The 15794-nt window shown below is 44.3% G+C and overlaps 2 protein-coding genes across 2 annotated transcripts in view; one reads left to right on the top strand and one right to left on the bottom strand.

Moving 5' to 3' along the window:
• The window catches only part of MORN5 (MORN repeat containing 5), a 14469-nt gene extending 4087 nt beyond the window's left edge, over positions 1-10382 (bottom strand). The window contains exons 1-4 of the mRNA XM_015645141.2: positions 10312-10382; positions 9879-10026; positions 9504-9615; positions 8494-8625 (exon numbers count right to left, since the gene is read on the bottom strand). Coding sequence (XP_015500627.1) covers positions 8494-8625; positions 9504-9615; positions 9879-10026; positions 10312-10358 — 439 coding nt within the window. The 5' untranslated portion in view covers positions 10359-10382. The remainder of the gene's footprint in view (positions 1-8493; positions 8626-9503; positions 9616-9878; positions 10027-10311) is intronic.
• A 61-nt stretch (positions 10383-10443) lies between these two features.
• NDUFA8 (NADH:ubiquinone oxidoreductase subunit A8) lies at positions 10444-12955 on the top strand. Its single transcript, XM_015645248.2, has 4 exons — positions 10444-10545; positions 10630-10793; positions 12092-12257; positions 12709-12955. Exons 1-4 carry the CDS (start codon positions 10495-10497, stop codon positions 12844-12846), a joined length of 519 nt encoding a protein of 172 aa, XP_015500734.1. The 5' UTR covers positions 10444-10494; the 3' UTR covers positions 12847-12955.
• Positions 12956-15794: the final 2839 nt, after the last annotated feature.

The following is a 15794-nucleotide window of genomic DNA, read 5'->3' on the forward strand; positions in this document are numbered from 1 at the left end:
AGCTATGGTAAAACATACTTTTGCTACACTAAAGAAGACTGGTTGATAATTACTGTAGTTTTAGGGCTATTTGAATCAGTGCAGCTGCAACCTCTTCAGTAGTAACCCCTGAAACAAGACAAACTGGGTTTATTGTACTGAACAAGTCTTAAAGCTCCTCCCTGATTGTTAGTAATTGGCAGCAATGGACTTAACAGCCTCTTGACTACCCTTTTTACACTCTACCTGACTGTGCAGCTAACAATTTAAATCACAGATGCCGATCCTTCTTTGTGGCAGCTGCTTGTTAACTACACGTTCCTCTTTTTCTGCCACTGGCTGCCTCCATAACCCTGCAACACCAGGGTTAGATTGGAGAATCACATTTCATCAATATTTAAAATGGAATTAAACCTTGAGGTTTGATTAATGCTACCAGATAGTGAGTTGTAATTACTATTTTGCAAATTGCAATTGTTTGAATATGTTAATATGATTGTCTAAGCACATCTTCACCTTCAGAAGTAATTTTCCTTTTAAAAAAGATTTGAAAAAAATACAAACTCTTTAATCAGTGCTAAATTATCACCCTGTGCACAATTAGGTAGAATGTGGTTCTTCGTGCGGTGTGCTGAATTTTGTGTCAGCATATTTATCTTAAAAAGTTTATCCATTTTTAAATTTTTTCCTCAGTAGAATAAACAGTTACAGAACAGACTTTGCTGAAAGAGGACTAACCATGCTGGTGTTTAAAGGTAAAGGAAAAAAAAGCTTTGTCTGAGCATTTCACTGCAATCTGGTGTATCCCTGTGCAGTTAGTAAAATGTTACCCAGCTATTTCTTCCAAAATCAGCGAAATATTATCATTATTATCGTGACATATTATTGGAACCTTGAAACTGAAACAGCAAAAGATTGTAATAGATGAGCTCTTGAATTATTTCCTTGTGTCTCAATCAAAAATGAGATCAGTTTCTAGCACCCACTAAATATATCTTGAGTAGTGTGGGTGAGATCCTCAGCCAGCCCACACTGGGACAGCTCTCTGTTATTTTTGGGATTAATTCAGGCTGTTTTCATTAAGCAGGCAGAGGCACACGGAGCCAACCCTGGCAGCCACCTGCAGAAGTGGCATCTGCCCACAATAGGTGATTAAGCAGGGGTACAAATCCTCCTGATCTCCTGTTGGACATGTCCACACAGCCAGGTCAGTCTGCAGAGTCTCTTTAGGTAAATAAGACCCAGCTAAAGCTCTAATGTGTTCCTATATGTAGCCCAAAATTGGTTCTTCTCGCCAAATATTGCCTGGCAAGTTTCTGCCTTTGTTTTGGGGGGCTTTAGGGGAAGTCCCAAATGTCAGCAAAGTCCAAGCAGGTGTCACAACCACTGTTAAGTGTATTCCACAGTGAGCTCAAACTGCAGCCCACTTAAATCAGTGATTTCTGCTCTCTGCAAAATGAAACCACTTGCCTCAATGTTCAGGCTAAAAGTAGTGGCAGAAGAGATTTCCCCAAATACCACACTCCAGATTTATCTCTCAACTGGGATTAGAAACAGCTGAAAATTCAGGGTGGCCTTGCTTCAGGGTGCTTCCAAGGGATGACATGAAAACACGCTGTAATTTAGGTGCGTTTAATCTTGCTATATTAAATGCATATTGCAAAGTTTAGAATTATTTGCTTCTAACTATCGTGTTTCTGTGTTGCTTATGGAAACCTCAGCTGTGAGCGACTTCTGAGGACTCTGCATGCTTAGGTGCCTGCCATGGCACACAGCTGAGACTGACAGCACTGGCAGTATTGCCATGGAGCCTTCTCTTAACTATTGCTTTCCCAGGAAACCACCTGGAAGTTTGCTGAAATTAGAATAGCAAGTGTGAAGACGACATTGTTCACCTTGAAAAGCTTGTGTGACTGTGTTAGGTCTCTGTAGCTGTATGTGTTCCTGATGTCTCAGTGGTTGTGGTTGTGCTGGAGGCCCTGTGCACTCCAAAAATCAGATCCCAGGGGCAATCCGGGACCTGATGTGAGCAGTGTCATCCCTTTGTGTGCTCTGTTGGAGCCCAGGAGGGGAGCTGGTGTCCCTGGGATGTGGCACCACCAGGGCAGGGAGCACTCGGAGCCCTGCCCAGAGCTTTCCATGCCCATGGTTTGGAAGGGTGTGTTCCCAGCAGACCATCCTCCAGCAGCAGCTGAGCTTCCTCTCCGTTTGCACAGGGCCAAGCACACGCAGCCCATTGTAAACAACAATATCACTGAATTCTTTCACATCCCTGGCTCCTCCCAGCACCCGCAGCGCCGTTTATCATGTTCTTCCACTGCACAATCACAATGACATGTGATAGCATCTCAGCCATGGGTTCTGCCTGGCACACCCCTTCCACTTCCACTGCCCCCTCCGGGTCCCTGCCACCCCTTTCCTTACTGCACCTGACCCCACCAACATCAAGGCTGGCAAGAAAATGGAAAATATGTTTTCAATTAACCTTTGCTTCCACCCACAAATTCTCACCCTTCCATTCTCTTTTAATTACTGTCATTCCAAAATGGCCCCCAAATGAACTTTCCATCTCTTGTGAAAGTTGTTTTCACATGAGCTGTATATTGAATGTAAGTGCCTATAAGGCTTGTGTGTAACCTATTTAATGGATTCACAATGGGATGGTTAGCACCCAAACAAAGGTGTTATTCTTGGCATGCCCCTCTTTGGAACTGAAACTTCCACAGTTTTCAAAAAGATAAGGCCAGGAAACCAGAAGGAACAATATATCTGCAAAAGCTATAGCTACTGAAATTACTGTAGTAACTTACATCATGATGCAAATGTTAATATTGTCACTGCTGGCTATAGTCTGGAATATAAGTTATGTTGGTTCATAATCTATTTTGCTTTGGGGATGATTCAGATTAAAACATGGAAGCCAAATTTAATCTAAAAATGTTCTTGGTTGCTCTGATGAGGAGTGTCCAAGTGTCTGTGTCTGTCACCTGAGCAGACTTTGACACTGTGAAAGACATATGTATGAACTCTGCAATGGCATCCATAATGTGCTTGATCTTCACACATTTTTATAGAAAAAATACAAAAAGAGCATATGATGGGTAGGAAAATTGGTCCAACATTTTAAAAAGTGTTTAGGGTACAGTAAGGAAAAAAAACCCCAAACATGGAAGAAAACCTTCCCAAATTCTCGTAGGAGTCTGGGATCTTAATTTTAAATGAAGTGGACTCAATTTCTCTCTGCCATCTTCACTGCTCAGCCATTTGCCTTGCCCACTCAGCAGTCCCACTGTGATACTTGCCAGGGTTCTGCCTCTTCTGCTGAGATTTGGCTCCTCAATTAATTTATTTGTTAAGCATTGGGGAGTATTTAGATCCAGTGCTCTGACATCGGGACAAAAGCTATCTAACTAAAAAATAGGAAGAGGTTGATAAGTGAAACTTTAGAGATCCAGATCAAAGAGTTATAATTTCTGAGCTGCTGCTGGATGTAATATTTTTCAAAGCTTTTGACTACCACAGAGTCTGGAAAGGAAGTACCAGGAAACTGGAATTGTATGAATGTAGCTAAAAACCTATGTCCTGGAACTAGAAGTAAGGGAAAAAAGTATGTGGGAGATGGAGGAGACAAGACCAGAAGGTGAATTTTTGTATATAGGTATTTTGTATATAGGTATTTTTGTATATAGGTAGCTCTGTAGAGCCTTGTGGGCAAAGAGAAGAAGCTGAATGCCATGGCAGAGAGAGGAAAATATTTTTTGCAGTGGTATTTTGGAGGACTATGAATCAAAGAGGCCAGAAAGAGGAATTAGCAGTAAAAAAGACAAGTACTCCAGCTGTTGCAAGAAAAGCAAGGGCTACTCGCATTCATTACTTGTGTAAATGGAGAGCAGTATTGGCTCTCTGCTTTACAACCCTGCTTTCAGAAATAAGTTTGTCAGCCAAAGTAAAGAGAAAAAGATCAATGGATTGCAATAAACGGCATTTAACATAAAAATGAGTAAAATTTACAATCCAGTTAACTTGTTAAATGTTACAAAATCAGCAAACAATAGACACAATTTGTTTTGTTCAGAGCCCAGAGGTAGAGACCAAATCTTCTAAACTAATTTCTGCAAAAGCTGGGGTTTTTTTCCAAACAGGTCTGGATCCTATTCGTTGTAGAATATACTGATTACCAACTATTTTTAAGAGCTTTACACAAACATTATTTCTTTTGTTGTGTGAAATGCAGAATCAGCCATCTGGCAAATGCCCCAGAGCTAAAATCTTTTACATGACATATAATTCAAAATGATTAAATATACAACAGAAAATAGCTATAGCATTGCACTTAAAATAGCATGAACTTTTACTGCCGATCAAAACTGATTTCTTTAGCCTAACAAGTATCCAAAGAACAATTATTTGAAGAGCTTTTAAGAGTTTCAATATGTAGGAACTAAACCTCATCTAAATTCAGTATCTTAAGTCAAATAAAAAAGAAACAAATGTACAAAAGATTAAATGGTCCTGCCTTATAAGTAGACATTTAAATCTATGGGAAGCTAAATTCATTCGAACAAAAATACTATATTCCCTCTGTATGTGTATTGCTGGGGCTTTCCTCTCCTTGCTCGGGGCATCTGCCAAAACAACTCTTACATTCTTAGGCAATGACTAGGGGACTAGCCTGGAATCAGGCTGTTCATCCACTCCCTCCATCATCAGAATGGGCAATTTCAAAGAAGAACAGGGAATAAAGCTCAGTGCAAGATCCCTCAGTGCAGTCAATCTTTTTTCCTGCACCACAGTCAACTCAAAGTTAAATTTGCTGTCTTTTTTCCAGAAATACTCCAGGCCTGAAAAATTGCCAGGTCCTCATCCCACACCCAGTTCTCCAGTAGTTTCTGAGAAAAAGCACGCAAACATCTGCATGTATTTGGGGTACATGAGGGTAGGTATAGAAATATTACCCTCAGCGATTATTGAGTGGTTATGGCTGTTTCTCAACTGCATTTTTCAGAGTCAAAGTCTACATTTCCCAAAAAAGCACTTGGTGCAAGTCAGGTCTGAGTTGTGAGGAAAAAAAAAGTCCAAATGTAGGAGATTTTTCTCACGGATTTGTGTACTTGGAAAAACCTGAAATGGTTGAACACATCATTGCCCACTGTCCAAAATATTTGTGCCTCTTAGTTCTTTCAGACCAAGAACGAGAGCCTCCATGCCAAGGTAACAACGTGAGGAAAATGTAAGTTTGTGATTATTAAGGCTCAGAATTAAAATGGCTTTGCCCCCTCGCCTGGGGAGTCGGGCCAGCCTCATGACCAAGGAACCTCAGATGTTCTAACCCCAGACTTCTCTAAACTATACAAAAATAATGTTCTTGAATCTTGACCTTTTCAGCTCATAATGATTCCTGAAGCAGCAGGATTTTTCCTGCTGCTTTTCACAAGACTTTCAGGCTTGTAGAAATGCTGATTGCAGGCTGGCTTGGGACTGCAGCAACACCAAACCCCCTCTTAATAACACGCTTGTCCTGGTCTTCTGGGCCTAATCCTGCTCTTAATTCACTTCCCTGACTGAGCTCTCAGTGAAAAGGCAGATTTTGTGTCTTTCTGCTTTTGATTTATAGGAAGAGGTATAAATATACTTCAGGTAATATTGACTGCACTACATGAAGCTCCCCTATGCACCTACTAATTAAACCTGAATTCTCATATCAGAACAAGGAAAAGCATGTTTTATATTATTTAACTCATCCTTGTGAAAACCACAGGAGTAACAAGGCAATTTTCATCAGAAATATCTTTGCTTTTCATCAAGACAGGTGACCCAGGCAATCTCCTGACATCTTTTCCATCTCAGTATAAAAATTTCCTGGTTTTGATGGTACTTTCTCTTTGAAATTTATGGGCTTTTCTGATAGAGGACCTAAAACCTGACTGTCACAGCTCTTCTTGTACCTCCCTGCTTTGCATTAAAAATAACATCTTGTAATTTTTATTTTTCGCTGAAAAACTGGGAAATCTTCCAATCTTTCTATTGACCAAACTCTGTTACAAAGGTGCCAGGAGTCCTATTTCTGGGAAAAAAAAGAAAAGAGGAATACTCCTGGTGAAACAGGAGCCTCGTCCCGGTATTTATTAAAAATAAACAACATATCTTCTTACAAATGAGCCTTCCCATTCTTATTTATGTGCTCAATTTTGCGTACTTCACAACACTGGAAAAAAAGAAAAGCTTGAAGAACACATGAAGAATCAAGAGAAATTTGAGCATCCCCAAGGAAACAGAGGTTTAGGGACGGAGCAATAACTGCAAGGCTGTAATGAGAATTTGGAAAACTTTGCTAGATAAAAACATGTAACAAAGCTGTTGCTGTCATTTCATTCCCTGGGCCTGATTATGTTTGCACGATGGGCCTTTGCACTGCTCTAGCAGCGAGAGCTCTCTGAGTAAATGAGTATCAGACCTCCGAGCTAGCGAAGCTCAGGGCTTGCCAGACTCCTCAGCATTCTCTGCAGTGCTCGACCTCCTCTCATCTCCACAGAGAAGTGCTGGAAGCAAACTCAGGAGTTTCAAATGGCAGCTGCTCTCCCCTGCTCTGGAATTGTACCTGGGTGCTGCCAGGCTGGAGCCAAGGCCATGCCACGGCTCAGGGATTCCTCGTTCTCTTCCACAAACAGCCCAGAAACAATTAGGAATTGCTTCATAATAGGGCTGAGGTGAAAGGTGAGGACTGGAGTATTCTGAAGCCTGCTGCCAGGGCTGAGGAAGATAGTGTCATTTTGGTAAACCTGTCAAGCTGTTGTAAGAACTTCCTGAATGCTTCCTACCATCTGCTTTTGATGCTTTCAAGACTTGGCTGGAAGCCTGGAGGTTTTCCTGCTCTTTCCTGCCCAACCTATAATGGAGTAATTCTGGATCTGTTCCCTGTCATCTCAGCCTCTTCCTCAGTTTCTTCTGCTTACAGCTGGGTTTTTTTTTTAAATTTTTTTTTTCCTCTTTACTTCAGTGGCCTTGTGCCCTGAATCATCTCTCCTGGGGCGGCAAGAGTTCCTCTGATGTTGAACAAGTGCCGGGTTTTTCAATTGTGTTCATGTTCTTGAGAGGAAGGGTCTGGCCTACATGACACATTCCTTCTTCACACTCACATCAACAACTTTAACTTTGTGTCCAGGCCCTGGCTGGAAGGGCCACACAAAGCCCATCTCCACAGCTCTGTCAGGCCGCACGCTGTGCCGGGCTGCTGGGCCAATATTGATTGATATAATTTGTAGGGTTTGAGATAAATGTCATAAAGGACAATGAGTTCAAAGAACAGATTAAAAAACAATAAATTGAATTCCAAGGCGTTCCCTCCTGTACTAATCTGTGTAGGTTCCTGTGTTTTTGGAAAGCATGTTGCTTATCTTCCTCATCAGTAGGCCCACTGCATTCCAGTATTTTGGATCAATGCCACTTGTAATAATCTAGATCAGTTTTTATTCAACGTTTATAAAACAGGCCATGTATCACAGGGTATATTTTATAGCAGATGGTATCTCCAATTCATTTAACCCCCCCCCACTTCCCTCCTCCAATATCACAGTGCACACTCACAAAAGCTCTTGAAAGTAGAGCAGAGCAGAATTTTTTTACAACAAATAGTAAATTTGCTGAAAAACGGAGTTTCCAAGCAACAAAATTGTTAAACTGTAGCACACTGAAAATGAAATGTTCTGTTTCTTAGAAAAAAAAGAGGTTTTGCAATTTGGACATTTGAAGGGGAAAAAGAAACCCAAAAAGCAGGGTAGGTGGTTTCTTTCAGAAATCAGTTTCATTTTAAAACCCTCTGCACTGAAAAGGTGATAAACACAACTTTAAGCAGCCAGAACACAAAGTAGGGTTTTTTTCAGGTCAGATTGCATTTTTTTAGTTATCCCAGTGTCAACTGTTTGGGAATTTTCTATGGCTTTTAATTTGAAAAGTTTCTCTTTTGGCTTGGTGAGAACTAATTTTCCCCAAGGCTTATTAATTTGAGGACTTAGCCATGTAGAGCCAGGCTCTACTCCAAACACAGCTCTCCAAGGTGAAGATTTCCTGTTCAGGAAGGTAAGACCCAGACTCATTTTAAGAAACTGGACTATTCCAACATGTAGAGATAAGCACATGCTTAAGCACTTTGCTGGTTCTCAACACGGAGCTTTTCAGCTTTCAGGATCAGTGATGTGCCCCTCACAACCACTCCCTTGCTTGAGATCATGACAGAAGAGACTGAAGATTTTTCTGAGATTAACATACCAAAAGGTAATAAAATATATTTATCCATATGTGCTTGGGAATACTTCATTGTAATTTTGCAAAATATGATTTGTGCAGCTCTGGGGATACATAAATCACTGATAAAATAAATAAGTTAAAGATATTTTAGCTCAGTGATAATAGAACTAAGTCATGGAGTTGTTTATATTTTGGCTTTAATCAGGCAACCTAGAAGATATGAGAAATAAACTCTTCTTAGTTTACCTTGCAGAAGAAGTTAAATCATACCTGTATTTCTCAGAAACTTGCGTTTGTAGTCAACAACTACTCTGGTTTTGGGGTTATAGAATCCATCCCCACAGTCATAACAACCTTCTGGGATTATTTTGGGAGGATCCAGATTTGTAAGTTGAGGAATGCCTGAAGGGGAAAAACAAGGTTTGATTTTTTTTTTTTTTTAAATTTATGCCTTTGTTCAAGATAACTTACATACATCTCCATGGCCTTTGCTATAAAAACAACCCAGTTACCTCACAGTAAATTCTGTAAAACATTTCATCAATTTTGCAGATAAGGAAAATGAAAATGGAAAAATGCACACGCAAGACTGTGTGATAAAAAGTGATCACTTAGGTTTCCTCTTTCACAGTCCTGTGATTCAGCCCACCAAGTTAACATTACAAGTCCAACCCTAAAATCCAAAATGGGGCCAGGAGAGATTCGCTGGCTTCACAGAACTCCATGTCATCACTAAAATATTCTCTGTATTGTGTGTATTATGTTACAGACTTCACTCACTTTTTTTCCTTATAAACCCATCTTTTGCCTACAATAAATAGCAACGTTATAAAAGCCTTTATCAAAAACATAGACTGAACACAAAGGTCTGTTTCGGTATCTACTAAAAAGCTACATGAGGCAGATGTTTGAAACTTCCTTCGGCATCCTGGATGCAAACTAATTGCTTTTGCTCAGCTTGTGTGTATCAAAAGCACCCTGCTGATGCAGCGAGGGTGAAAGGTACAGAAGGGTTAATCAGGATGTCAAAATCTGTGGATAATAAAGCCCTGTCCTGCAGGTCATCGCTCTGAGAGACCCGCTGTGGATGCAGAGCTGCATCCCAGGCTCTGCTGGTGGAAGGTGGTGTCCACATTCTTCTGGCAGCATTGTAGGGTTCTATGAAATTAGCCAGAGCATTTCTGCTCCATGTTACTCATGTAGATGAATTAATCTTTCTTAAGCAAAGTTGTTAGTTTAATTCCTTCCAGACTCTCAGGATTGCAAACGCAATTTAGTACCTGGTGGTTTAAAACCAGAACAGATTTCTGTATAAAATCTTCTGTCGTAGCCATCGCAGTAACGCCATTTTTCCTCGTCATATTCGAGACCATCTGCAAAAGTGTACTTTCCCTGCAAAACACGTTTGAGTGCAGAGTTAATAAACATGATGGATGGACGGAACGCCAAGGCCAGGTTGCACCGGCAGGGCCAGCGCGGCTCCGCTCGGCTTTTGTCGGGAATCTTGCCCGTGGTGCCCGGCCGCCAGCAGCCTCCCCCCACCCCGAGGGCTCAAACACCGCTTGGCTCGGAAATCCACGTATTTCACCTCCAAACCTCCCTGGCGGCGGGGTCTCTGCCAGCGGAGCCCCCTCGGGGTGAAGAGCCGGCCGTACCTGCGTGGGCACCCCGCGGATCCAGAGCGCCCGCTGTCCGCCGCCCCTGGGGCGCTGCAGCTCGCCCTTCCCGTGGAACATCCCGTCCCACAGCGAGCCCCGGTACTCGGCGCCCGACGGCAGCGTGTAGCGGCCGAACCCTTCCATCCTGGAAGAGATGGAGGGGGTGGATGGTGGCAGCCCCGCGTCCCCCGGTGCCCCAGCAGCCCGCCTTGCCCCCACGGCTCACCCGCAAAGCCCGCGACTCCCCTGCCCTCCCTGCACCCCCTCGGCTACCCCGTCGGGCCTCCCGGTCCCACGTGTCCCCTGCGAACCCCGCTGCGCACTCTGTGTCCCCGTGCTCCTCTCTGCCCTTTCCCGGACCCTCCGCTTCCACCCGTCCCCAGCACCCCCCGTGCTCCTTCCCGGTGCCCCCGTTGTCCCCCGGCCCCACCTGCCGCGCACGATGCCCCCCAGGTACCGGTCCCCCGCCAGCTCCATGGCGGCTTCGACGGCGCGTCCCGGTCACCGCGGCAACGGCCCCGCCCCCCGCCCTGGCCCCCGCCCTGGCCCCGCCCCCCCGCGCGGCGCGTGCGCGGGGCGGGGCGGGCGCTGAGGGCGCTCAAGGAGAGCCGCCATGCCCGGGGTGCTGCGGGTGCCCCCGCTCGAGGAGCTCGATGTGCCGGAGGTGAGTGCGTGAGGGCCGGCGGGACCTTCCCCACCCTGCTCTTCCTTCCCCGCCCGCCCTCACGGCCGCTGTGCCCCGCCGCAGGTGGCGGTGAGCTCCTCCGTGCTGAAGGCCGCGGCGCACCACTACGGCTCGCAGTGCGACCGGCCCAACAAGGAGTTCATGCTGTGCCGCTGGGAGGAGAAGGACCCGCGCAAGTGTCTGAGGGAGGGCCGGCAGGTGAACCAGTGCGCCCTCGACTTCTTCAGGTGAGCGGCCCCCGGCCGGGAGGTGCCGCCGCAGCCCCACGGGCCTGGAGGTGACGGTGCTGCGGGCCCGTGCCCGGCAGTGTCATTCGAGCGCTGGCGGTCACTCCTTCCAGCAGAGCACCTCTGCTGTGGAGACAGGCTGCGAGAGCTGCGGCTCTTCAGCCTCGGGAAGAGAAGGCTCTGGGGTGATCTTAGTGCTGATACTTTCAATAGCAGCAGGGACTACAAGAGAGCTGGAGAGGGACTTGTGACAACGGTATGATGTGACAGAACAAGGCGGGATGGCTTCACACTGACAGAGGGCAGGTTTAGATTAGGTATTAGAAAGGAGTGTGAGGGTGGTGAGGCCCTGGTACAGGTTACCCAGAGAAGCTGTGCCTGCCCCATCCCTGGAAGTGTCCAAGGCCAGGTTGGATGTGGCTTGGAGCAATCTGGGATAGTGGAAGTTGTCCCCTGTCCATGGCAGGGTGTGGAATGAGATGAAATTAAAGGTTCCTGCTAGCCCAGACTATTCTGTAGTTCCAATTAAAAATGCTGCTCCCATCACTGCCTTCAAAACTTTTATACTTGCTTCTTAAACTTCGACTCCTGGGGATAGAGCCCATGTGTTTTGTCTTGCTTATTTATACATTAATTTATCCTGTCACTTGAAGCTCTTTTGCCTTTGCTCCAGAGCAAATGGCCTGGGGTTTTTGTTGGGAACTCAGGGCAGTGATGTGAGGCTGCTGCACCTTGCAGCTGTGTGTTGAACTCCAAGAAACCAACCTGAGCATTGCATTGTCTGTCCTCCCTGTCTCACAGGTGAACTACTGAGAAAGCTTGAGCAGGTGCACCACCTGCCTCTCCTGACCAAACATGTAGATCCAAGGCATGTGCCAGAGCTGTTTATAAAAGACCTAATTTAATTATCTCAAGGCATGTCCGCTTCCAGTGTAGCAGCTAAAACCTCTGTTCTAAGCATGGCTTTTTGAGCTTTAGACACAAAATTATTTGGAAGTATTAGAGCACCATATAATGTAACTAAATTATTTGGCAAAACAAAGATGTCCTGTGGAGGAGCTGTGAGCATCTACCCAGCAAAAAATTTCTCCACATATCAATTAAGTCATTACTGTCATTAATTGTAGGTGCAGCTATGGAAATTTCACAGGTATTTGTATCAAATACTGACTTGACTTAAGGTTTAGATGTTCCTGAGAACTTAAAGCTGCAAAACCCACTTTATCCCGAGCTGAGGTCGGAATGAGAAGAGCTCTGAGTGGTGCTTGCTGAGGGGTTTGTGCCTGTGGTGTCCCCAGGAGCATCCGGACGCACTGTGCCGAGCCCTTCACCGCGTACTGGACGTGCATCGACTACACCAACCAGCAGGAGCTGCGCCGCTGCCGCAAGCAGCAGGCGGCCTTCGACTCCTGCGTGCTGGACAAGCTGGGCTGGGTGAGGCCTGACCTGGGAGACCTCTCCAAGGTAACTCCTTATCCTTTTGGGCAGACAGATGGATCCTGCTCTCCCTCCTTTATGCATGCTTTGTCCAGAGCAGGTCTCCAGCATCTCTTGGCCTGATGATTTGTGAACCTGGTGCTGGAAGTTTGTGGGATAACAGAAGTCAAGGCTGGCAGCATTTTTCAGGGTTGCTTTTCCAGAAGACTTGTGTTTTTCTTAGACAACTGAATTCTTGCTTTTTGCTTTTCCTGGTGTAGAGGCTTCTCCTTTAGGAATGAAGTTCATGCTCACATGGAGCTACTCTATAGTTGTGATGAAACACCTTCTCTTAGAAGTATTGAGGGGCTCTCATCAGCTGAACAATATGTCCTTACTATTGTTTGGTTCTTCTTGGTAGTTCTTCCTTGAAGTTCTGACTCAACCTGGCTATTAAATGCTGTGAGAAGTTGTGTCACTTCTTTGCATTTCTTTCCAGGTTACGAAGGTGAAGACAGACCGTCCTCTGCCTGAGAATGCCTATCACTCTAGACCCAGACCAGAGCCAAACCCACCCACTGAAGGGGAGCTGAAGCCCTCTCCCTTTGGCAGCAGGCTCTTTTTCTGGTCCTGGTGAAGTGGGCAGGCTGTGCAGTACTCAAGTGCAGAGATGTGGCACTTGCACATGTAAATTGCGTGGTGTGTGCTGGGTATTACTAATAATTAAAGAGCCCCAAACCATTGCATGGCTGAGCAGAGTTCTTCAAACTCATAGCAACAAGAACAATGCATTTCCCTGTTTTGCTCAGAGCTCTCTGCAGTCACACAGCCCTTGGGACCCTCTGGGCACCAGTAACATCAGATGGTGATTACCAGGATTGTCTGTGATGTGTGCAAACGTAATTCCAGTCTTTGACTTCTGTCCCATCAATCACAAACTGGCGTGAGACTTGATTTACTTTCTGAGAACATTGCCTCATGGATCAAGGAAACTCTGGGAACAAACAAGTCATTAATGTCTTCCCTTAGTCTTGCAACTGATAATTGTGCATTCTTTCCAAGGAACTCCTGTAGAGGTTTAACCTAAAATCTGTCTTGGAGCAAGGGGTTAGTGGAATCTGGCATTTGCTAGGTATGGGGGCAATGCTGTTTCTGCCATAAAGATCCCTGTTGTGCTTCTCAGCTGCTCACACAACATTGGTCAGGGACCTCCAGTTTTTGGACTGTTCTATTGGAGGAACACAAGCTACTTTATCAGAAAAATTATATTAAATTTTCAACACTTTTCAGGAAAAACTTCCCCCTAAAGGATCTTGTGTCTCATTACGCAGTGTAGGAAAGAAGCTTGTATTCTGTCTCAAGGCCCTCACTTAAATTGGGGAAAATCCTTCCCAATTTTGCACTGTGGTGGTTTTTTTTTTGATAGAGGAGTTAGTGAGCTTTTTTAAAATTTATCTTTTCTACAATATTAGAAGTCATATTTTTCATAGGAGATGGATCTAGTCTTTCATTCACCTCCACCTAATAGCAAAAACCTTTTTTTTAAAGTCAGTAAAAAGCCAGTGAACTTGTTTTTCCGAAGCAACATGCAGTTTAACTTGCTCTGGGTGAGATTGTCTCACCTGAACCATGGCAAAGAGTGGAGCTGTGCTCTGCTCCTTGAGTAGCCTGCTCGTAGTAGGATCTGAAGATTTGCCATTTCTTTGTTTGAGGTGGGACTAAACTGTAAGGGTTCTATAGCTGCAGGATTGTTTCTGATCCATGGAGCTAGAGGGAAAATTGTATAGCATTTATCTAAAAATAGCTTTTGCACTGTGTGGCTTCTGGGTTCTTGCTACTTTCTGCTGGGGTGCATTGACTGAAACTCAAAGTAGGTGCTATCTTTGCATTTTAATGTACATACCGGGCTGTCTTAGCAGCTCATTGCCTGAATAGTGAGCTGGTGCTGCACCTTTGCAGTTTCTCCTTGCCAGTCACTGTCACCACCTCAGAGCAGTTGCATCTTGCTGAAGAAAGACAACCCTTCTCTGCAGAGACTGAAATTAGGACAAGCTTGGGGTCTAATTGCATTCAGCTGAGTGAGTGAAATGAGGTTTGGCCGAGTGGAAGATAAATTGTTCTGGGATGTTAACATGTATCACATCAGATCTTTGCTGACCCACTCCAGCAGTTGATCAGGAGTTTCTAGATCTTAACCATGTTCTGTTAATAACTTACAATTGTCAGCATATTGGATGAACCATTGCACTGCTGAACATCTGCTTTGGAATAGACAGGCATGGGCATTCCAGTAGTCAGTTCCTAATCATAATTAAAGAGTATTTTCTCCTGTTAGTTTGCTTCTGAAAAGAAAGACATTCATAAGTAAGGGGGCAAGTTTTTTTCTACAGCCTCATAGAAACCCCACCCTTAAGTTGGCTAGTACTGTAAGCAAAAAAAAAGTGATTTATGCTGAAGCCTCAAAGGTTTTAGATTGTTCATCTGTTTCTTGACAGCTGAATCTACAGCCTCTTGGGTCAGAGCTGTGGGATCCAGTAATGATACACTGATCGTGTTTTAAATTCAGAATTAACTGTCTGCTGGCCTAGATTTCCTCTTCAGTTTCAAGCAGGAGTGAGCAGGTGAAAGTACAAAAGAGATCAGCAGAGGAGGACAATGGAGTGATGAAGTCAAGTAGAATGGAGTTGTACTCTGAGCATTTTCTTCATTAACTTCTTTGTGATAATTGTTTCTAGTCTTTATCTCTTGGCTAAATCTCTGGAAAAGTGTTGCCAGCAGCTTTTCATGGTGCTTTGGACAGTGCCTGAATGCAGCTATTTCTGCTCAAAATCCTGTGGCTTTACTCAAACCTAGGTGCCCCTTTGGAACTGTAATGGAAACTCGAACAAGTGGATATTGAGATTCAGTAAAGACCATAAAAATATTTTTGAGGAATGTGTCTTGACAATTTTTTGGCAGATGGAGAGCAGACACAGATATTTCCCTGGCCCTATGAGAAGTGTTATTTGTTGTGCTGTGGGCTCTCAGCTTTGCCAGAGTTTCTAATCACATGTTAAATTAACAAAATGTTAGGCCAGTGTTCCACTATCAGATTCAGCAGAACCTGCTCCATTCTTTCAGACTGTGGGTGGGAAGAGTAAAATCTGAGTGTAATTTCAAGTCTCAGAATTTCTGGTGCAGCAGACTTATGTGGCACTAGCACAACAGTGTATTTCTGAGGAGAATGGCTCTCTCCAAATCACCTGGCAGTTAGAGATGCCCTGGTTTCAAATGGTTCTGTTCAATTCAGGACAGTACAACCCTTTTTGAAGCTCTCTGTGCTCATGCACTGGAAGAGTTTAGAAGCCAGAATCCATCTGGGCAGTAACAGATTTCAGACTCCCTCTTGTGGCTGCGTTAAGCTGATTTTGGGCATCTCTGTGAAAATTTTGCCATCGTGAAAATCTGAAGGCCACTTAAATATAGAAACTTGATTAGATTTTTTTGTCTTTGTTATGAAATTCACATTGTCTCAACTTGATTATTCTGACATGTAAAACCTCTTGAGTATGAAAGGAGAAGGGGAAGAAAAATGGTTGAGAATGA

Source organism: Parus major, chromosome 17, assembly GCF_001522545.3.
Source record: "Parus major isolate Abel chromosome 17, Parus_major1.1, whole genome shotgun sequence".
Taxonomy (NCBI): domain Eukaryota; kingdom Metazoa; phylum Chordata; class Aves; order Passeriformes; family Paridae; genus Parus; species Parus major.

Coding starts and splice junctions, on each gene's coding strand:
- NDUFA8 (XM_015645248.2), top strand. CDS start 10,495: ATGCCCGGGGTGCTGCGGGTGCCCCCGCTCGAGGAGCTCGATGTGCCG. Junction 10,794..12,091: donor TGCGCCCTCGACTTCTTCAG/GTGAGCGGCCCC, acceptor TGGTGTCCCCAG/GAGCATCCGGACGCACTGTG. Junction 12,258..12,708: donor ACCTGGGAGACCTCTCCAAG/GTAACTCCTTAT, acceptor ATTTCTTTCCAG/GTTACGAAGGTGAAGACAGA.